Here is a 22,528-nt window from a genome sequence, read left to right on the forward strand (position 1 = left end):
GCCTGTAACCTTAACACATGGAGGGCTGAGATCAAGAAGACTGTGGTTCTAGCACAACCCTGGCAAAAAGAAAAATACAACTTACCCCACAGAAACAACAAAAAAAAAACCCCAAAACACCTACAAACAAACAAGTAAAAAATGAATTTGTGAGACACCTGATCTCAAGAGAAAAATCATTGTGTGGTGGCATGTGCCTGTCATTCCAGTTTTGGAGGAAAACATAACTAGGAAGATCACAGGCCAGGAGCCTAGGCAAAAAGTGAGACCCTGTCAGAAAAATAATGGAGAGCACAAAAAACTGGGGCATGGCTACATGCAATGCCTGCCTAGAGCTAGAGCAAGTCCCCGAGTTAAAATTCCAGTACTGACAAGATAAAGGATATGTTCATCACTTAAAGATGAAAGATACATTAGGCAAAATTTCCTGAGGTGAGATGTGGAGGTAGCAAAAATATCAAAACAATTTATTTAATGAAGATTTTATTTTGATGTGCTAACTTAATTACACTTGATTGCATTTCCAATATGTAATACAAGTGGCTATTAGTTTTGACACTTACCTAATTCTTGCTTTCAAACAAGTATTTCTGTATTCCTGTTTATAACCACTGGGAACCACAAGTAAGTATGGAGCAAAAGGAAGACTTAACCACACCATTGTGCATTATTGCACCTCAAACAACTTCGTGTAACTGACAGGTGAATTTTCAAATTAATTATTAATACTACTAAGTAGTTGTACAAAGGAGTTATAATTTACTAAGTCAGGTTATGAGTACAATGCATCCTGGTCAATGTCATTCCTTGCTTGGTTTTGCCTCTTTCCTCCCTGCCATGTAATATATTTTAAACAAAATTAGTACCTTGTTTAGTAACGATAGTCATTATTGCCATGTGCTGCCATTCCTCTCACTTACCTAAATGAGGTAGTGCTTTTAAAGGCTCAACAGAAAGCCTGGTGCTCATAACTGTAATCCTAGCTACCCAGGGGTTCTGAGATCTGGGGATCATGGTTCAAAGCCAGCCAGGGCAGAAAAGTCCCGAGGGACTTTTTTTTTTTTTTTTTTTTTTGCCATTTCTGGGCCTTGGACTCAGGGCCTGAGCACTGTCCCTGGCTTCTTTTTGCTCAAGGCTAGCACTCTACAACTTGAGCCACAGCGCCACTGGCCATTTTCTATATATGTGGTGTTGGGGAATTGAACCCAGGGCTTCATGTATATGAGGTAAGCACTCTTGCTACTAGGCCATATTCCCAGCCAACCCCCCCCACTCCCCCACCCCCGCCCAGGGACTCTTATCTCCAATTAACCACTAAAAAAAACCGGGAAATGAAGCTGTGGCTTAAAGTGGTTGAGCAAAAGATCTCAAGCACAGTGCTTTGGCCCCCAGTTCAAGCTCAAAAGAAAAAAAAAACAAAACCCAACGGACAAGGAAACTAGAACACAGAATGGCTTTCCAAAGGTATGCTAGCCAATATGTAGAGGCTTGAGATCAAATCAAAGCAGTCCTACAGTTATGTAATTATCAACACTGATACTGTGAAGTTCTAGAACATTTTAGCACCCCAAAAAGAAAACTTGTATCCATTAGGCAGCTCCTCCCAAGCTGGAAGCAATGACTAACCTGCTTTCTATCTGTATGAATTTGCTTCTTTTCAAAATCCTGTTTTTCCATAAATAGCACCAAACACAATGCAGCCTTCCTTTCCAACTTCTTTGATTTAGAGCAATATTTGAAGGTTCTTTGCTGTTGTAGCCTGTATCAGTAATTTTAAAGTCATTGTAGGGGTACTGCAAATTTGTTTATACCACAATTACAGGATATATACCAAATTCTATTGTGAATAGTGCTGCTATGAATTTTCAGTTATTTTTTGAACACTCAACTTATTTGGGAATATGAGTGAAATTACTAATGAACATGGTCATTTTATGTTGAACCTGTGTGAGAAGCCACCAATTGTTTTCTGAACAATGGCTGAACAATTTCACATTTTCAAAAGCAATGCGCAAATATTCTGATTTCTTCATCTATTTGCAACATTAATTTTCTGTTTTTAAAACTGTAACCAACGCAGTGAATATAAAGTGGTGACTCCTTAAGTGTTTTTAATTTGTATTTCCTTAATGTTCACTAATGCTGAGCATCTTTTCAAGTGCCTGTTGACCATTTATAATTCATGTATTTCTTTCGGAGAAAGGTCTATCAAGCCTATTTCCCAGCTTTATTTATTTTTTAAAATCTTTATGTTGAGTTGTAAGGATGTTTTGTTTTACATAATCTGGATAAAAGATCCTTACTGGATATATGGTTGTCTCATTCTGAGGTGGTTTTTTTTGTTTTTTTACTTTTCTGCTAGTATACAATGATGCATAAAATTTTAATTTTCTTAGATTTAATTTTATTGTCATCGTGATGTATGGAGGGGTTGCAGTTACATATGTAAGGTAGTGATTATATTTCTTGTCAAATTTGTTACTTCCTACCTCATTTCCCCCCCACTCCCCCTCCCCCAACAATTTTAATATTGTTGTACCTAAATATATTTCTTTTGTTGCTTGTTCCAAATATATGCTAAGCAAGATTTACTCCATTATTTTCTTCTAAGAGATCCATCTTCTAAATTTACATCTTTGATTCATTTTGAGTACATTTTTGCATATGGTATGGGATAGATGTTCAATTTTGTGTCTTTGCATGTAGATATCTAGTTTTCTAGAAGTATTTGTTGAAAAGAATTTGGTTTCCCATGGAGTATTATAGGCAAGCTTGTCAAAATTCAAAATTCAATTGACTATATATTAGTGTATTTCTGGGTTCTTAATTATATTCCATTTACCTATGCAATTATCTTTACATTAATATATCCCTAATTGCTATAGCTTTTTGGCAAGGTTTAAAAATGGAAAAAATTGAGTCTTTCACATGTATTCTTTCTCAAGATTACTTGACTATTGGACTCTTCTCATTTCCACAGGAGTTTTAGGATCTACTGTTCCATTGATATAAAAAAGGCCATTGAATTTTGATAGGGATTGCATAGAATTTGGAGATCATTTTGGGGTTTTCCTATCTTAAAATCAGTGTTATCTGACTTTCAAATATGTTTTTCTATTGATTCTTAGTTATTTTGAAATTTCTATCAGAAGTGTTTTGTGGTTTCTGACACCCTTGTCTTTAATATCCTTGATTGCATTTTCCTAAATATCTTATTTAGGTAAAGCTGTTGAATATGGATTTGCTTTGTTAATTTTTATTACTGATATCTGTAAATCATCACTGATTTTCAGTTGTCAATTTTGAATACTGAAATTTTGCTGAATTCTTTTGTTAGCGCCAATAGTTTTTCTTTCTGTATGCTTTATGATAGTTTCTATGTAAGAGCATGTCATATGTAGAGATTATTTGTGCATATTTCTTTGTTTAAAACTTTGATGCCTGTATGTTTCTTTCTTGACCAATTTTCCTGATTATACTTCCTGTACTTCATTTAATAGAATCCTTGGAAGTAAGCATCCTTGTCTTATTTCTGATCTTAGTGAGAAAGTTTTCCGTTTTTCATAATTGAGTATAATGTTCATCATGTTTTAAAGAAATTTCATTATTATATGTAAGAAGTTCCCTTCTATTTCCATTTTTTCTGAGTATTTTTATTATGACAGAGTTTTCCATACAATTGATTATATTCTACCTTTGCATTCCTAACCACTAGGAAAAATTCCTTTTTCTTTCTCTATGAATCACTTAATTTATAGTCTATTTTAAAATTTATGCCATAAAAATCATCTTTTAACTGAGGAATATTAAAATAACAACTTCCCGTGGCTATATGTATTTTTACTCATATGAATTTTCCATAACTTACTTAATACATTTATGTTTTCAAAGGTTTAGTATTTTATCCATATTTCGATTTATTTTTCAGAACTAAGTTCCCAGGACTGGAATACTAGGAATACTTTTAAGTTATGATATATAGATATAATTTCCAAAGAATTTGTAAAAATAGTCAAAGTAGCTGTGTTCTGAGCTTAGTGCTGTACAACTCAGGACCTCTAAGTCTACTTACTATTTGTCTCTATAGTTCCCTAGTTTTTGCTGCTACTAGGCAAATGTTCTCCACTTTCTTTTCAATAATTTTTCCTCTTCTTGGTCTTTATTCTGCCCTCTGCCCTTTAATCATTTTGTCTATTTAGTCTTTGAAATGAATGATTAGCCAACAGATGTCAATGCAGTAAATACTATTATCTCCTGTAAAATATTAATTGAACTATTTATAGTAAAACTTACCAGTGAATCTATAAAGAAAGCATTAATACGCATTACCACGATCTGTATTTTACCACCTTGGAAAAAAAATGGAATCTGCAATCTGGTTATCCTTGTTTTCCAGTTTTAGCTATATTCATTTGTGTGTTCCAGTGTGCATTAAAAAATATTATCTAGAAAAATAGGCAGAATGGAAAAAAAATCGAATTCACATATAATGTGAATCTAGAAATATTTAATTTGGAAAATACCGAATAAAAGAATTTCTATGCCTATTAATTTTTGCATTAGATTTTAAGAAAAGGTTTTAAAAATCACTTGCTTCGAAGGCGTATCAAACATGCAGCCCCTTATCTACAAATACATTAGATTAGCACTATCATGTAATATTTGACTGAAAAACTTGACAGCACTCTAAAAGAGAGTGAACTGAAAAAAGACCACGGTCTATGCAAGTGAAGGTGCTCTTTAGACACTTGAAGTTACCTTTGATTTACGTATTTGTAAAAGAAAGAACTACAATTCCCAGAGTGCCTAGGAGCAAACACGCTTGCCGCGGTCAAAGCACTTGCAGCCTTAGTCCCACCTCCTCCCTTCCCTGATTGGGTTGTTCACTTCCGCATGTCTGGAATTCTCTTCTTCCCATTGGCTTCTACTCCAGTGGCGTCAAATACGGAATTTACGTTCGCCAGGGTCTGTCAAGCCCACCGGCTCTCTCACCACCCGTACCAAGATGGCGGCAGAAGCAGCTGGTGGGAAATACAGAAGCACTGTCAGCAAAAGCAAAGACCCTTCGGGGCTGCTCATCTCAGTGATCAGGTGAGGGTGGCAGGAGGCAGGGCCAGGGGTCAGGGGACAGCGGCTCGACCTCCGGTTTGGGAGGGAGAAGGGAGCCGGGGTCCACCCTGCCGACTCTTCTCTGCGCTCCTGGCCTCCCCCCACCCCTCTCCCAGCCCCTTCCAGGACTCCCGTGGTTACCCCCTTCTCGGACCTGGGCACCTCCGGCGCCTCCCTTGCTTTTAACCGCTGGCCTTGGGTTCCCGTGGGAGGAGCCTGGCCTCGACTGTCTTCTGGAGCAGGGAGCGTTTTCCAAGGGTCTCAGGGCCCTGGCAGTGGAAAGGCTGGGGAGGGCGTGCTCATTGACGACCCAGTGATCGGTTGAGGACACACGTATCCACACACGAAGGCGTCCCGTGGCCCCTGGGCTTCTGGACTTCCAGAAGTTGAGACACTTGTGTCACGAGTTTCAGAGTGTCCAAGTCCCGACACGCTTCCCTTACCTGTGAGTGGTGGCCCCGGCCTCCACTTCAAGCTCTGCAGCAGCGAGCTGCTTACCACTGTGGGTGTTGAAGGCACGCACTCGGGTGTGATTTTCCTTCTGTTGTTTTCCTGTCCTTCCTATCCAGGTCTTTTCCTTAAACAACAACAACAACAATAACAAAAAACTAAACTGCTTTCAAATTCTCTGTGCACTCTTCTTCTCCCCGCCCTGGAATATGAAGGTGTGAATGGAGTGGGGGGGTCTTTTAGAGAATCCTTTTGTTGTTGTTGTTTAGAAAGTGAAAATAAATTGAGCACCGGTAAAGATGACACAGGAATAACTAAAAACAGTTTGAAAGAAATGTGTATATGTGACACATGTCACATTGTTGGCACTGGAATTTCAAGTTTGTGTGCGTGTGTGTGTGTAAAATGTACATCTCATCTTCCCCTCACAACTTTTGTTTGAGGATCCTGTCCAGTCCTGATGATTTCTTTAAAACCTAGGGCTCAACAGCATTTGGTAGGTAGTAAGCATTTGAATGTATGAGTTTATCAAACTTGAAACAACTCTTACCAGTCATGGACTGATAAAAGAACTACCCTGTGGATTATTATGAAGGGACTGTAGTTTAAGATTATTATGGCTGTTATCAATTGTCTTTTACAAGTAATAGTAGTTCTTTATTGAAATAATATACTTGATAGGCCTTGCAGAGGGAATGGTTGTGTGTAACTACGGGCCCACTTTCTTACTTGGCAATACATAGCTAGTAGAGGTGGATCTCATGGTACTAAAACTCCAGCCAGAGTACTTGTAGTTTCCTACCTTAATCCTCTGTGGAATTACATTTCATGTTTTTGTATTCTTTGAACTTGCTTATTTTTTTCCTCTGTCTTATAGTTAACATTTACTTAAACAATAGGTTTGCAGTTCTAGTTTACAGTATGGTGCCTGGCACTTATACTACATACATACTTAATAAATGTTGAGTGAATAATTGGAATGCCCTGAGTTTTGCAGAGATATTTGATAATTATATTACTCTTGAGGAAACTATATTTTACTTGGAAATAAAATATGTATAAACTTTATGATGTAAGACTGTCACGGAGAGATGAAATGATAGACTTTTTCCAGTTCTTGGGGGAAGGTACTAGAGTTTTGAACTCAAGGCTTCAGGCTTCCTAGGCAGGTGTTTTCCTGCTTATGCCAGGGCTCTCCCTTGACCTTTTTCATTTCTATTATGCTATGTTTGTTTTCTTCAGCACTATTTAAACTTAGTTTAAATAAATGTCTCATCTTACAAAAACAATCTGGAAACCAGTGTAAAAAGTTTTTACTGATAGGGATTCAAAGATATTCATTGCTTTTGGTGGACCATTCATTTGTGTTCTCCAGGGGGTATCTCTCTCTCTCTCTCTCTCTCTTTTTTTTTTTTTTTGCCAGTCCTGGGGCTTGGACTCAGGGCCTCATCACTGTCCCTGGCTTTTTTGCTTAAGGCTAGCACTCTACCCCTTGAGCCATAGCGCAACTTCTGGCTTTTTCTGTATATGTGGTGCTGAGGAATCGAACCCAGGGCTGCATGTATGCCAGGCAAACACTCTACCACTAGGCCATATTCCTAGCCCCAGGGGCTATCTCTTATTGCTGTCTGCTGCATACCATGATTTTGTGGTTATCCATCCATCTCTTACGCTCATCAGTATTATCTTCACTGTATCACCATGATTTTGGCCTAGGTATCTTTTACTTGGACCTTTGTTATGTATTGTTTTAATTTTTTTCTTCCTTAGCTTTAGCTATTCTGAACATTTGACTAACATCTTTATCTTATCATATTTGTTACAAGCTTCGTATTAGGGAATATTCAGACCTAGATTCTGGGCAAGTTTAGTAAAGATTGGTTACAAATGAACATAGTCTGATATTCTCATAGCTTTAGAGTAGTTGTTTGTCTTTTACCTTTGTTTATTTTTTGAGTCAGAAAAGTTTTGGTCTGGAATGAGGATGTTGCCAATACAGTTTCCTTTCAGATTTGCTTTTGCACTTACTCAGTTGTTTTCATTTTATAAGTAGTGTCAGTGAACAAGATTGATAGAATGACTTTTTCCTTTGTGATATGGGGTGAAGGATCCTGCTTGGAAAAATGGCACTCTGAAATGTATATTTATTAGGGAATTGGGTTAGCACTTTGAAGTTGATCCTCTTGTGCCTCTGTTTAATTTGTATCCTTTGTGTTACACGTCTTACAATTTTATATTAATTATTGTTCTGTTTTGTGTACTTTGATTACCTTACTCTGCACTTAAATCTTTTAAGTTCTGTCAAAGCCTAGTTTTCCTGGTTGCTTTGGCAACAGTCCTCAAAAAGGAAAGCTCATAGTAGGCTTTATAATGTTTGAATGTTCCTGAAGATACACCTGGTACATTCCAGTTCTCTTTGATGTTTCCATGGACCTGTTATTGTCACAAAGTATATTGCTTCTTAGTGATGGAGCACAGTGTTTTAAAAATGTTTGATCAGTTTAGCTTTATTATTTATTTATTTTGTTTGAGACTAGGACTGGAGCTCAGTATCTGGTGCTTGTTTTCACTCATTTAACTGGCGCTCTATGATCAGAGCCATGCCTCTAATCCCTTAGTTTTATCTTTTTTAAATCACTGAGCAGTTGTTGGTTTGAAGAATGTTAGAAGTTATCCTTCAGTTATCTTGCAGAAATTTTTGAGACAGTGTCTTTTTGCCCAGGCCAGTGTGAACCATGGACATCCTATTAACATTTCTTGCTGTGGCTGAATGTCAGTTGTGCACTACCATGTTCAGATGTTTTTGTTAAGTTGGAATCTTAGAACTTCTTTTGTCTGGGATGACCTGGAACCTTGCTCTAACTCTCAGCCTTTGGTAATTCAGATACATTAAATACTGCTTTAAACATGCTTTTCCTAATAGCTGGAACAGCACTTACTGTTGCAGACATCTTTTAATATTGGATTAGACAAACCTTCAGGTAGACAAAAGTTTATCTTCAGGACAGAGTAGTTATAGACAAAGGGAAGGAATATCCAAATCTTATTGCTGTGTCTCATCATAGTATTAAATTATTAAATGATGACTTTATATTTTACAAGCATGAGAGTTCATTACCTTTGTGTGCTCATCCTGGGACTTGAACTCCGGTCCTGGGTGTGGTCCCTTAGCTTTTTGTTCAAGGCTCTATTCTATAATAGGAGCCACACCGCCACTTCCAGCATTTTGGTGGTTCATTGAAGATGAGTCATTGACTTTCTTGCTGGGGCTGACTTCAAATCATGATCCTCAGATCTCAGCCTCTTGAGTATCTAAAGTTACAGGCATGAGCTACCAGTACTCTACTCATAGTTCATTGTGTTAAGATATTTATAAGCCAACTTTTAGCAGTGATGAGGCTGAGATTGGGAGGATCACAGTGTAAGGCGAGCATGAGTAGAAAAGTTTGTGAGACCTTTTCTCAATGGAGAGCTGGGTGCAATGGCATGGGCCTGTCATCCTGGCTATGATGGAAAGCCTAAAATAAGTGACTGAGACTCAGGTGTGCACCTGGACAGGGAGACTCTATCTCAAATATCATTAGCCACAGAAAAGCATGGAGATATGGCTGAGCATATCAAACATAGAATGTTTGCTTGGCAAGTGAGAGACCCTGAATTTAAGCCCGAGTCCTGAAGAAAAAAAAAGAAACCAGAATTATTTAGTATAACTTCATGAATTATGTTTGCTAGATTGATAGATTTTTTTGGTTGTTTGGATAGTTTTTTTTAAAGGCAAAGCTTATTTGTTAAGTATGTTGGCAAAGAATTTCACTGGATAGATGTTTTGAAAGTAGATTGAGACTCAAAAGTAAAAAAAAAAAAGAAATCATCTAAGAAGTACTGTGTAAAAGTATTTCAGGACAGTGCGTTGTATCAAAGGTAGACTCCTAAGGTTTTACAGCAGTTCTCAGACTTGTGCGAAGGGCTCTGATGTGGAGGTAGATACTGGTTGGGTTATAGTCTGCAGGAGGTCACTGCTGACTGCCACCTTTTAAGTTTTGCTACTGGCCCTTTAAAATAGCTCACTGGGTGGACAGTATCTTGATCACTTGTTGATGTACAATTTGGACAGTTTTACACATACGCACACACACATTCTATATTTTCCTTCTATTGATCTTACCAACACCAATCTTTTGTTTGGGAATAAGCCAGGTGACATTTTTGAGAGGTTATTTTATTTTGTTTTTGTGAGTTCTTGTCAGATTTTTAATTGGGAAACGAGTCCACCACGTACTGTTAGGTGATCTGCTTTCCAATTATATGTTGTCCTTCTCTCCTTTGTAAGTTGGCCTGTAATAGCCAGTTTAATTGGGAGACAAACTTTGGTTGTGACTTAGGAAGACCTAATTGAAACTTTGCAGCAGAGCTTTTGTAGATAGACATTGGCCAAAGATGTAAGGAGAGTTGGCGGCAGTGGAAAGCTCATGTTTTCATCAACTTTTATGTCTTCTCACAAGTTGAGATTTCAAAAATGTAGGAAATCCTTTATCATAGATACCTGTTAAAACTTCCTTCCTCTGCAGAATATATTTTGGTCAGCCAGTAGTTAATTCAAAGTCAACTTTGTTGAAGGGGTCCAGGCTTTGATGCGGACTTTGAACAGATTGCTTTGAGGTTTGTGACAGTTTGTGGCAGGAAAGGAACATGGTCATCCCCTTCTGAGCCAAGTCCTAGAAGGTGTGGCCAGGAGTTCATGCTGCTTCCAGCACCATCTCCTCTCTCCATTTGAACCCAGATCATAATGATTTTTAGGTTTCTAGCCTGCAGAGTATAGGTGCTGGTGATGAAGCTGTGTGTTGTTCGAACATTAGTATCAGAAAACTTTGTAGACTATTATCAGGAAGTTCTAGCACATTGAGGGGAGATCACTTTTTTTTTTTTATTGGCTATGCCGAATTAAATTAGAGACCCATGTCTTGGTTTTAAGCACCATGTGTAATTAGTTATGTTGACATGTCTTGAGAGCTTTGAAGCATGCAGTTTTAGAAGTGGATGATAGGAGCAAGTTTTTCAAGCCATTATTTGAACATAGTTATGGGTATACCCTTCAGCCAGAGGTTCAGTACGTATTTTAGTGTAATAAGTAGAAAGTTAACATCTTACTCATGGAACTTGGAATTGGTTACTTAAGATCTCTTTCTCATTTGTAAAGTGGGATAATAACATAATCTGCAGTGGTAGATGATAATAAGAACATGTTAAAAGTGTCAACAATTTGGAATAGAGAAGGTGCTCAAATGTTCATTTCTTCATTTCTAGTATTTTAGTTTCTTTGACTACAAAATTGATTTGGGGATAAATTCACATGTAATGTTTTCTATCAGAAATATCCTCTTTGATGATCTGAAATAAAGCTAAAGAAGCTAGGTTTAAATATGTGTATGTATATATATATATATATATATATATGCTGATCTGTATGTGTGTAAAACATAGAAAATATAAACACCTAATACAAAAAGTTTCATGGCAATCTTTTTCTGTTGTAAAATTATATTGTAAAAACTTGTGAAAAGAGTAGTCATAAAAGAAGAATGCCGTGCAACAATTCCATTTCTCAAAATATTGTTTTCCTTTTTCCATTTTCACATAGGTACTACCTTACAGATACAAAAGTTTAATAGTCATAAATATAACAAAGTTAACAGTTTTTGGCATAACAAAACTTTTAATGTCCTTGTTATTTGATAGTGTACTGTTTTAAGTAGAGGAATTAAAATAAGTAGAAAATTACTGAGAAGGACTTCCTGTCCTCTTTTCCACTCCTCCCATTATTATGTATCCCTTATTTTTCACTTCCTCCTCCCCTTCCCCTTTTGGCAGGATCTTGTTATGTAGTCCATGCTGTCCCTGAGCTTGTGCTCCTTCTGCTTCAGCCTCTCATGTGCTAGGCTAACAGCCATGCCCCATTGTGCCCAGCTTCTCCCAGCCCAGAATTAAACACTGATAAGACTTTTTTTTTTTTTTTGGCCAGTCCTGGGGCTTGGACTCAGGGCCTGAGCACTGTCCCTGGCTTCTTTTTGCTCAAGGCTAGCACTCTGCCACTTGAGCCACAGCGCCACTTCTGGCCGTTTTCTGTATATGTGGTGCTGGGGAATTGAACCCAGGGCCTCATGTATATGAGGCCGGCACTCTTGCCACTAGGCCATATCCCCAGCCCCCCTGATAAGACTTTTCAACAAAACTTCAAATAAAAAAATCAGTCTACTATAAAAAGATCACACTAATGAGAAATAAGTCTAGAAATGAAAATGCCAAAAAAGGGAAGATAATACTAAAAAGGTAGATGGCTAGATAGAAAAACATTTTAAACAATTATGGACTCTAACCCTGTACCCTCACCTTATTTGCCTCTTTTTGAGGCATACATATGTGTAGAAATGGGTGTGTGTGTGTGTGTGTGTGTGTGTGTAAGTAAGATGTAAGTATACAATCTTAGTATATGACTTGGTGAAGATAAAGAGAAATTCTAGCATTCTACAGTGTTCTTTCTTGTGGCTTTTTTCTTTTTCATACTCTACTTAGTGCCCTATGCATTATGAGACTTTTCACTCTGGCTGAGGGAGAATAGGCACTATTTGCAGCCCCATGTAGATTTAGATTATTGTTTCCTCGAATCTTTCAGGGTATTCTTTTTTTTTTTTTTTTGGCCAGTCCTGGGCCTTGGACTCAGGGCCTGAGCACTGTCCCTGGCTTCTTCCCGCTCAAGACTAGCACACTGCCACTTGAGCCACAGCGCCGCTTCTGGCCGTTTTCTGTATATGTGGTGCTGGGGAATCGAACCTAGGGCCTCGTGTATCCGAGGCAGGCACTCTTGCCACTAGGCTATATCCCCAGCCCCCTTTTCTTGACCTTCTGGAGTTCCTTCTCATACATGTGATGCTCCATTTTAAGTTGAGGACCCACTGCAGATGTAAGGGTTCTCTGTGTACCTCTCTTTCTTCCCCCTTACTTCCAGTGTTTGGAAAACTTTTTATTTATTAATTGCTTTGTTAATCCCTATACCCAAAGCAGAAATCCATGAATAAGTTTTATTTTAAGAGTATCTTTAAGATTCATGTTCTTTGGGCTGGGAATATGGCCTAGTGGTAAGAGCGCTTGCCTCCTACACATGAAGCTCTCAGTTCGATTCCCCAGCACCACATATATGGAAAATGGCCAGGAGGGGCGCTGTGGCAGAGTGCTAGCCTTGAGTGGGAAGAAGCCAGGGACAGTGCTCAGGCCCTGAGTCCAAGGCCCAGGACTGACCAAAAAAAAAAAAAAAAAAAAAAAAAGATTCATGTTCTTTGATACCATTTTCGGTTTCATATGGTCTGAGAGGAAAAAATAAGACATTTAAGTGTGGTATTTGAAGTTATGGTGTGAGCGTGAACTAGACTTATCAATGTGGAGGGTCCTTCCTAAGTTTTTACGGTATTGAACAATTGAACATGTTGGCTTCCTTTAGTACTTTTTCAGGAACTCTTCTTTTAGAACTGAGAATGCCTTGAAACTATCATGCATGTTTGTTTCTTTAGTTTTATAGTTCTGTTTTATTCAACACCTGTAATAGTATTGTAAATTGTTAGCCTGCGGTTTAATGTGGTTGGAAATGGGTTTTCTTTGGGCGGTGTAATATTTAAGAATCCATTTGTTGGGGCTGGGGATATGGCCTAGTGGCAAGAGAGCTTGCCTCGTATACATGAGGCCCTGGGTTCAATTCCCCAGCACCACATATACAGAAAACGGCCAGAAGTGGCGCTGTGGCTCAAGTGGCAGAGTGCTAGCCTTGAGCAGAAGGAAGCCAGGTACAGTGCTCAGGCCCTGAGTCCAAGGCCCAGGACTGGCCAAAAAAAAAAAAAAAAAAAAAAAAGAGTCCATTAGTGTTTTTGTTTTGTTTTGTTTTTGTTTGCCATGAAATGTAATGCTGCACTCTGCTCTCTGTTACAGTCTTATACTTTGCTGCTTCTTACATTTTTGTTAAATGCTTTTAAGCTATGAAATGAGTTATGGTCTTGACCCTTACTCTAGTAGCCAGTCTTTGTTTCCTGGAGATTTTGTCTTGAATAACATGGAAAGTGATAACTTGAAGTAGTAAAGGAAAATACGTTACTTACCCCCCTCCTAAAACAAAACAAAACAAAAAACAGTTGAACATTTCAAGATTCTTATGAGGACCTTTTCTGACTTTTACTTATTTTAGCCCTTGTCAAAAAAAGTAAAGTAGAATGCAATTCAAAAGGTTAAACATAATTCTTTTAAGACTTGTTCTCTGTCAGTTTGTTGGGAGACATTACCTTATACTCAGCAGGTGCCTTGGAGAGCTTGCTAGGAAGGCAGTCCCAGGCACTGATTGACCTCATGGTGCATTTTAACCAGAGTTCAGGTGATTGATTACAAAGCATGATTAAGTTGAAATAGTCATGGCTGGGGATATGGCCTAGTGGCAAGAGTGCTTGCCTCGTATACATGAGGCCCTGGGTTCAATTCCCCAGCACCACATATACAGAAAATGGCCAGACGTGGCGCTGTGGCTCAAGTGGCAGAGTGCTAGCCTTGAGCAAAAAGAAGCCAGGGACAGTGCTCAGGCCCTGAGTCCAAGCCCCAGGACTGGCCCAAAAAAAAAAAAAAAAAGTTGAAGTAGTCTTAAAAACATAATTTAGGTGGAGAATTGCTTCCCATATAAGAAACCAAATGGAATTGTTAAGTTTTAGGGTTATTGTGCCTATGCTTAAAAACATTCTTTTTTTTTTTTTTTTTTTTTTGGCCAGTCCTGGGGCTTGGACCCAGGGCCTGAGCACTGTCCCTGGCTTCTTCTTGCTCAAGGCCAGCACTCTGCCACTTGAGCCACTTGAGCCACAGCGCCACTTCTGGCCATTTTCTGTATATGTGGTGCTGGGGAATCGAACTCAGGGCCTCATGTATACGAGGCAAACACTCTTGCCACTAGGCCATATCCTCAGCCCCTTAAAAACATTCTTAAGATGTATACATATATACTGAAATTTATTCCAATAAATAGTTACGTTCACTTTGGAAAGCAGTATGGAGGTTCCTCAAAAACTGAATGTAGAGCTACCCTATAACCTAGTAATTCCACAAATTCCAAATTCGGCATTTATCCAACAGAACACAGACAAGGCTGGACTAAAGTTACCAGCACAACCATGTTAATTACAGCATTTTTTGCCATAGCCAAGATAAAGATAATTCCAGATGCCCCTTAATAGATGACTAGACCAAGAAAATGTAGTATGTATACACAATACCATTCTGTTCATCCATCAAATACAATGATATTGTACCATTTATAAGGAAATGGCTACAAGTAAATTGACTTAAGTGACTCTCTGGAGAGCACAAATAGTGTACTTCTTTAAAAGGACTAAGTCAGAGCCTAACAAAATAACTATCAGGAAATGGTACTTGCAGGAGGGTAGGGTGGGTCCCAGGGGAGAGGGGTAGAAGAATGAAGGGCAGAAGAGAGGAGAATGCAGGCAAGAACTCATTTTGTATGCCACAGAGTTGAGAAATACAAGGGAAGTGGTGTGTTGAAGGGGGGGGCAGTGAAGATGTTGAAGCGATGACACAGATTAAGATGCATTGTACATATAAGTTGCTTGGCTAAAAGACAAAAAATTAATACATAATCTAAAAGTAAGGTTAAGTGGGTTTGGTGAGGTGGATGAGAATGTTGAAAGGGATGACATTGATGAAGGTGTACTATATTCATAAACTGCTTTATTGAATGACAACTCCTTTCTACAACTACTTAAGAAGAATAAAAATACTAAAAAAACCCACATGTCTACAGTTTGCAATGAAGTAATTGGAGAGGAAGTTAGAGTCATTCCAAGATAAGAATGTGTTGGTAGGAAGCTGGGTTTTTTGTTTGTTTGTTTTGACAAGTTCCTTAATTCTCATACATGTCCCAATAAAAATATGTGTGAAAGGGCTGGATGGAGTACAGCTCAATGATAGAATGCTCGTCTAGCTGTCCAAGGCTTTGGGTTCAATACCTGAGTTCAATGTCCAACACTGGAAAAAAGAGGCATTTGTGTTTATATGTGTACATGAAGATGGGGAAGTGGATGAGAAACAAGGTTCTGTTTTAGCCCCATGACACTGACATGGTGAAGTCTCATGGATATTGGCAGTTAATAAACCTGCTTCATCTTGTTGTAATCCAGAATCTTCAAAATCGATTTGACTGCTTTATACTACATCTCCTAATGACTTATTTCTGAGGAACTCACCAGAAAACAAACTTCTATGATGTAGGGCTTAAAAGGGAGGTGGAAGAAGAGGTAGAGCGTGGCTAACAGTTGGGGATAAGTTTTAAATTCACTTTGTTAGTCTTGAACTCAGTGGTATGCTTGATTGAGGGTGATTTTACTTCACTTTAGGCAGTGGCCTTCTTTGTTGACTAAAAAATTTATAGATTTTTGTCCTCATGAGTTTTCTGTATAAATTCGTTAACTGAAATGTTGAAAAAGAGAATCTCTGTATGTATGTGTTGGATGTAGTAATTGACTGTAATATATAGTGAAGCATGACAGTGAATTTTCAACTAATTTTAAAAAAGAAATTGTTCATTGTCATTTGATATTACACAAATCTGTTTATTTGCATTAAAACTTTTTCAGAGGGACTTGTCATTGTTAATTGCTATGAGTTGGGATGGGATTATCTTGTATTTTTTTTGGCTCTAATAGGACATAATTAAGAAGCAAGCAATTGGTGTATAATTGAATAGAATAAAATCTGATTTGTTTATGCTTTGAGTGAAGCCATATCTTATGTGATTATTTAATGATACACATCTCAAGCATTTCTTTAATGTATGATCTTTTATGGAAACTCAGAATTATGATGAGAGTCTCTTGTTTTTATAATCCACTGAAAGCATTTATAGGCTATTCCTAGTTAGTATAATCATCTTGGAAGTCTTGTGTCCTAGCTTCTGTAGTTAGTGTTTAAATACTCAGCAGCATTTTTTCTTCCTCTGCATTTTTTTTTTTTTGCCAGTCCTGGCTCTTGAACTCAGGGCCTGACCACTGTCCCTGGCTTCTTTTTGCTCAAGGCTAGCACTCTACCACTTGAGCCACAGTGCCACTTCCAGCTTTTTCTGTTTATGTGGTGCTGAGGAATCGAACCCAGGGCTTCATGCCTGCTAGACAAGCACTCTACAGCTAAACCACATTCCCAGGCCTTCCTCTGCATTTTGTACTCATACTCTACTCACTTGAAAAACTGTCTTAAGATCACCTGCTGAATATAGCTATATGTTGTCATTGGGCATTTCTTAGTTGGGATGTTTTATATTTTAAAGGAAAAGAAAACTTTGAAATAAGGATTTCACCAAATATCTTCTGGTTAAAAGCAGTTTAGAATTCTCACTTTGGAGAATCTCCTTGGCTCAAGATTTTGGCTTTGTATTGGAATCAGTAATACAAAGGAATATTATCTTCTGGAAAGAACAATAAACTGATACTTAATCTTTTTCCTGAGAGAGAGGTTCTGAACCTAGTTAATCCTTGAACAGTTGTTAAAAGTTTAACCATGATGTTTGTTTATCTATCTTTGGGAGGGTAATGGGACACAGAAATAGAAGGATAAAGGGTAAACAAATGCAGCTGTGGTACTCACTAGATGCTGTGTTGAAAACTATACAACTATGCAACTGTGGGTGGGGATGGGAGGGAAGAACTGAGAGAGAGTGAAAGTAGGGGTTACATTGTCCAAAAAGAAATGCACTTATTACGTGACTTATGAAACTGATCTCCTCTGTACATCACCTTTATAATAACAAGAAATACCTTAAAATGTTTAACCATGCTTAGTTTCTGCCTTGTGATTATGTGTTAGAAAGTAATGTTGACTGGGGTGCTGAGGTGCTTGATAGATAAAAAAATGAGAGACTCTGGTATCTAGTTGGTCTCTTAGGCCTATTCTGAGTGCCTGTCAGAACGGAGGTGACTGAAGAGGTTTGATTCTTACTGTAGATTGTGCTCTGTAGAGATGTCTGTTTGCTGATACTGATTTTTAGATATGTGAAGACTTCCTCGTAATTAGGTTTTCTCAGTAGCTTGAAGGGATTTTCATTAATTGTTTTGTTAGTCTTTATTATTTCTGGAAGACAGGTCAGTGGAGCCAACAAGAAATGCTCTTGGTAGACAATTTAATCTGTTTACAGAAAACACGATTTAATTGAATCATTGTACAGGTGTCACCAGAATTCCAGGTGTATCATGTTAAATATTTCTTGTAGCAAGTTAATTAATTTAGTTATCCATGGTGTATCAAACAGCTAATTCTTGTGTATTCCCTAAATATCCGTATGGGTTTTGGCTAAGGAGGTTGACTAAATACCATTTGCCTTGAGAATTTAACCAAACTGGATATGGTATAAGCTCAGCACTTGGGCGGCTGAGGCAGGATTGCTAATTTCTGGCCAACTTGGTCTACATAGACTGTGTGTGTGTGTGTGTGTGTGTGTGTGTGTGTGTGTGTGTGTAGGAAGAGAGAGGAAGAGAGAAATATACAGAAACACATACACAGAGAAAGAGAGAGTGGGAGAGAGCGAGAGCGAGAGAGTGAGAGCTTAGTCGTAGGCTCCCTGTTAACTTTGCAAATGTCAAATACTGTCATATTGAGGGTTGAGCTTTATACACATTATATGGAGAGAGACAGTTAAGGTTGTAACTGAACCAGATAATTTTTCATCACTTTTGTAAAATACCATAAACAGCCAAGCACTGGTGGCTTATACCTGTAACCCTAGCTACTCAAGAGGCTGAGATCTGAGGATTGCAGTTCAAAGTTAGCCTTGGTAGGAAAGTCTGTGAGACTCATCTCCAGTTAACCACCAGAAAACCTGAAGTGGTGCCGTAGGTCAAAGTGGTAGAGAGCTAGTTTGAGCTGAAGAGCTCAGGGACGGCACCCAGGCCTAGAGTTCAAGCATAAGGATTGACAACACACACACACACACACACACACACACACACACACACACACACACACAAAACACTATAAACAACTTCTCTCAGAGCATAGTCTGTTATCACCACTTACAAGTAATCTTGAGGCAATGTCATACATAATTTGTCTCTTAAATTATCTAGGTCAGTTTTTCAACCTTAATGCATGCTTTCTAGTTGATGTGATATTTTGAATGTTGTTATTACCAACACACCCTTGAAAGACTTGCTTGCTTGAACTATTAAAATGTTTACCTAGAGGAGGATATTAATAAGTGTGTTCCATTTAGTTCTAAAAGTTCCCCAAGTTCTGCTCTTAGATTAAAATGATTCATTGGTAAACTTTATAGTTGGATTAAATTTAGAGACTTTCAAAATCCCTGGGATTGAATTATTTTCCTTTGTTCCTGAAGAGATTTAGAAATAGTGATGTAAAATTTATTATTTTGTTTCCCGAAGATTATTAAGAATGTCATTAAGTGTATTGTACAGTGTCTCCCTTGTTGTAAGCGAAAGATAATCTTTTGGAATCTACTACTACATAAATTTGTTTTCCGTAGAGGAACTAGAATCTGTCTTTTTTTAGGATAAAAATTATAGTACTCTGTGTTCCTTTTTGTCTGGGCTAATGGGAAACTCCAAATTTAGATTAGGGACTCATTTCATATAAACTCTGCTTGGCCATGTGACGTGCTGTACTTTGTTTTATCCTACATTTCCTTAGTTCTACTTTTTTGTGCATATTTTGCTTTTATTATTTACATTTTTATAGAAAACATAGATTTTTTTAATTTTAAAGAAGTAACCACATTTAAGACAAGACTAATGTAAATATTATTTAGTTTCACCAGTACTGGCTGATAAATTTTACTTTTAGGCCAGGTGCTAACCTTCTAGTGGCTTAACAGAATATGTAGGGTAAAAACCCATCAAGTTGTGCCTGGCCTAGTTCCCACTTTCTTCCCTGACCTCATCTCTCTCTCTCTCTCTCTTTTTTTTTTTTTTTATCATTACACAGGTATTTTTGTTGTATATGTATATATTGACTACACTGTTAAGAAGAATAAAATCCTTTCCACAAGAACATAGTAAATAAAGTTATTACACAAATGAAGTGTTTATAAAGAATCATATTACAGTTACTGATATCATCTTTACAACACCTATTTGAAACTATAGAATTGTTAGAGGATGTTTATCATTTTAATATTAGTTCGGGGCTTTATAAAACAAATTTATTGGTGGTATTTACATGTGGGTAGCAGAAAACGGTGACAATCATGTCTCAAACAAACATTATTTAGCAGTGACACTTTTTTTTTTTTTTTTTTGGCCAGTCCTGGGCCTTGGACTCAGGGCCTGAGCACTGTCCCTGGCTTCTTCCCGCTCAAGGCTAGCACTCCGCCACTTGAGCCACAGCCCCGCTTCTGGCCGTTTTCTGTATATGTGGTGCTGGGGAATCGAACCTAGGGCCTCGTGTATCCGAGGCAGGCACTCTTGCCACTAGGCTATATCCCCAGCCCGACACTTTTTTTTAATGACGAAGGAAACAACTGTTTTTTATTTTAAACAACTCCATTTCAGTATAGTTCCATTTAGCTTTAAATGAAGCCAAATAGAAGTTAAAATTTTGACATTCAATGTAGTCAAGCTTCAAAAGGAATGACTAGACTTTGAAACTTTCTTACACAAGGTACACTTTCTTAGAAATGGGTAGCTAACTTTTCTTTGAGGCCTCAGTTGTGATGAAAAGATTGACCTCATCTTATTACCTCCATTCTTCCTTGCCTCTCTAAAGTTACATTGACCTCCTTGTCATTCCCTTTGTGCTGAACAGGCCAAACTCATCCTCCTTCAGGCCCCTACCTCTTCTGTTCTCTCTGAAACAGCTTCCCCAGATAATGTATGTATTTCCCCTCACTTCCCAGTAAACTCTGTCCACATGCTGTCTTCATCTAAGAGGTCCCCTGTGATGTCATCTAAAACACCTCTCATCTTCCTTTCCTGTCTTTACTTTTCCTTAGCTGCTACCTTCTCTGTCTTCTCTTGTCCCCCACCCCCATTTGCTTTGTTGCCTGCCTCTCCCCACTCATGAGGGAGAGGAGGGTTTTGTTCACTACGGTATCTCTAGCTGCTTAGAAATATTCCTGGTAATAATGAATGAATCAGTACCCATTTAATTCTTTTGCTTTTCCTTTCCTAGGAATTTTCAAACAGGTATTCTTTGTGTGAGACAATTTCATAGCAGTTGTTTGTTAGGGCAGCTAACTGTCCTCGATGACCTCTCCCCAACCCTGTAGCGTCTGCTGCTCATTGTGTAGCTTTTCCTAAACATCTAATAGATCAGGCAACATAAGAATCTAGAGCAAAGATCTGATCTCAGCCCATAAGTAGATATCCCCAGGAACTTTTTAGAATGAGGGAGGCTAACCATATTGTGATTCATACATTATTTATTTTGATTCTAGTAACAGATCAATCAACATCTTCACAGCACATTCATGCACTTCTCCACTTCTTAAAACATCCCTACGAGCCAGGTGTTCTTATCTTTCCTGTTTTACAAGGGGAAAACAGATCCAGACAGGTCAAATAATTCAGTCTTGGTCCAGTAGCTTAAAGTTGCAGATCCGTGTGTGTGTGTGTGTGTGTGTGTGTGTGTGTGTGTGTTGATTAGGGGGCTTGAACTCAGGGCCTGGGCACTATCCCTGCGCTTTTTTGCTCAAGGCTAGCACTCTACCACTTTGAGCCACAGTGCTACTTCCGGTTTTCTGGTGGTTAATTGGAGATAAGAGTCTCATGGACTTTGCTTCCTGGGTTGGCTTTAAATTGTGATCCTCAGACCTCAGCCTTTTGAATAGCCTGGATTACAGGTATAAGCCACCAGCACCCAGATTCTATTTGTTTTTCTTTTTCACATTTATTTGGTTTTGTTTTGTTGTTGAGGCAACGATTTGTTATGGAGTCCAAGCTGGCCCGAAACTCAGGATTCTACCACCTCAGTGCTGGGATGCCTGGTAGCAGAGCCCTGTTGGAGCCTGGGTTTTTGCTTTCCATACCTGCCATTCTCTCATATTTACATAAATACCTCTTGTTTGACATGTGTGATGATGTAGCAAGGAGGTTTTCTTCTGTATTCATAATAGCACTCATTTAGATCTGTGGGGTTTTTCCTTTTTGCATCCTTTTATTCTGTGTTTGATTGAAAGTTATTGCTCCCCTTGAGTGTTGGGTCACCTTTTGGTCACTAACCTTATTTTTATAGGTGTACTTTTTCCTTTATTTGATCTTCCTTTTGTCTTTTTAAAGGATGATATTGACTTTTATGTGCTTTCTCCTCTCTGGACTACATTACTCTATTAAGTCCAAAGTGAAAACAAAATTGCTCTGTAGAAGGAACCAGGAATGGTGACTGGTTATTTTCCTTTCAAACCATTTGATGGGCCAACTGAAATACAGAGACTGGTATTAAAAAAGGAAACTGACAAACCGTTTTCAGTCTTTACTTATTTACTCTTAAGTTTAATGCTTGTACCTAGGACTTGTCTGGAGCTGGTGGCTTGTGAATCCACTGGAATCACTTAATAGCCACTTATTCAATTAGATGCTGTTAACAGTAACTCAACACGTGTATAGTGGCCCTTTGAATCTATTAAGTAAATAAATGCCTTTCTTGGGATTAATTAGTCATGGTTAGGGATGTAATTCATCATGCAAAATACCAGTGCTGTCTTAGTGAAAAATTCTTAGTGATCCAGAAATGTCTCTGTGTCCACCTTAACTGCAGTTTAGCTTACCCCTCCCCCCTTTTTTTTGTTCTTTTGTGAACTTGAAAGTAGTTTGTAAGTCATAATAATTTTGAAATTGGGGTGGAGGAAACCTAAAAAGAGTGGTTCAATAACTTGAATTTGTCTCAGAGCAGTAACTATAAACCATTTGCCATTTACTCATTTCTTTTAGCTCCT

The 22,528-nt window shown here is 38.1% G+C and overlaps 1 protein-coding gene across 3 annotated transcripts in view; it reads left to right on the forward strand.

The window, feature by feature from the left end:
* The first annotated feature begins 4,950 nt into the window (after nucleotides 1–4,950).
* The window catches only part of Exoc4 (exocyst complex component 4), a 669,227-nt gene continuing 651,649 nt past the window's right edge, over nucleotides 4,951–22,528 (forward strand). For all 3 annotated transcript variants that reach the window (XM_048340247.1, XM_048340248.1, XM_048340249.1), the window contains exon 1: nucleotides 4,951–5,091. In XM_048340247.1, the coding sequence (XP_048196204.1) occupies nucleotides 5,006–5,091 (86 nt within the window). In that variant the 5' untranslated portion in view covers nucleotides 4,951–5,005. The remainder of the gene's footprint in view (nucleotides 5,092–22,528) is intronic.

Source organism: Perognathus longimembris, chromosome 2, assembly GCF_023159225.1.
Source record: "Perognathus longimembris pacificus isolate PPM17 chromosome 2, ASM2315922v1, whole genome shotgun sequence".
NCBI lineage: Eukaryota > Metazoa > Chordata > Mammalia > Rodentia > Heteromyidae > Perognathus > Perognathus longimembris.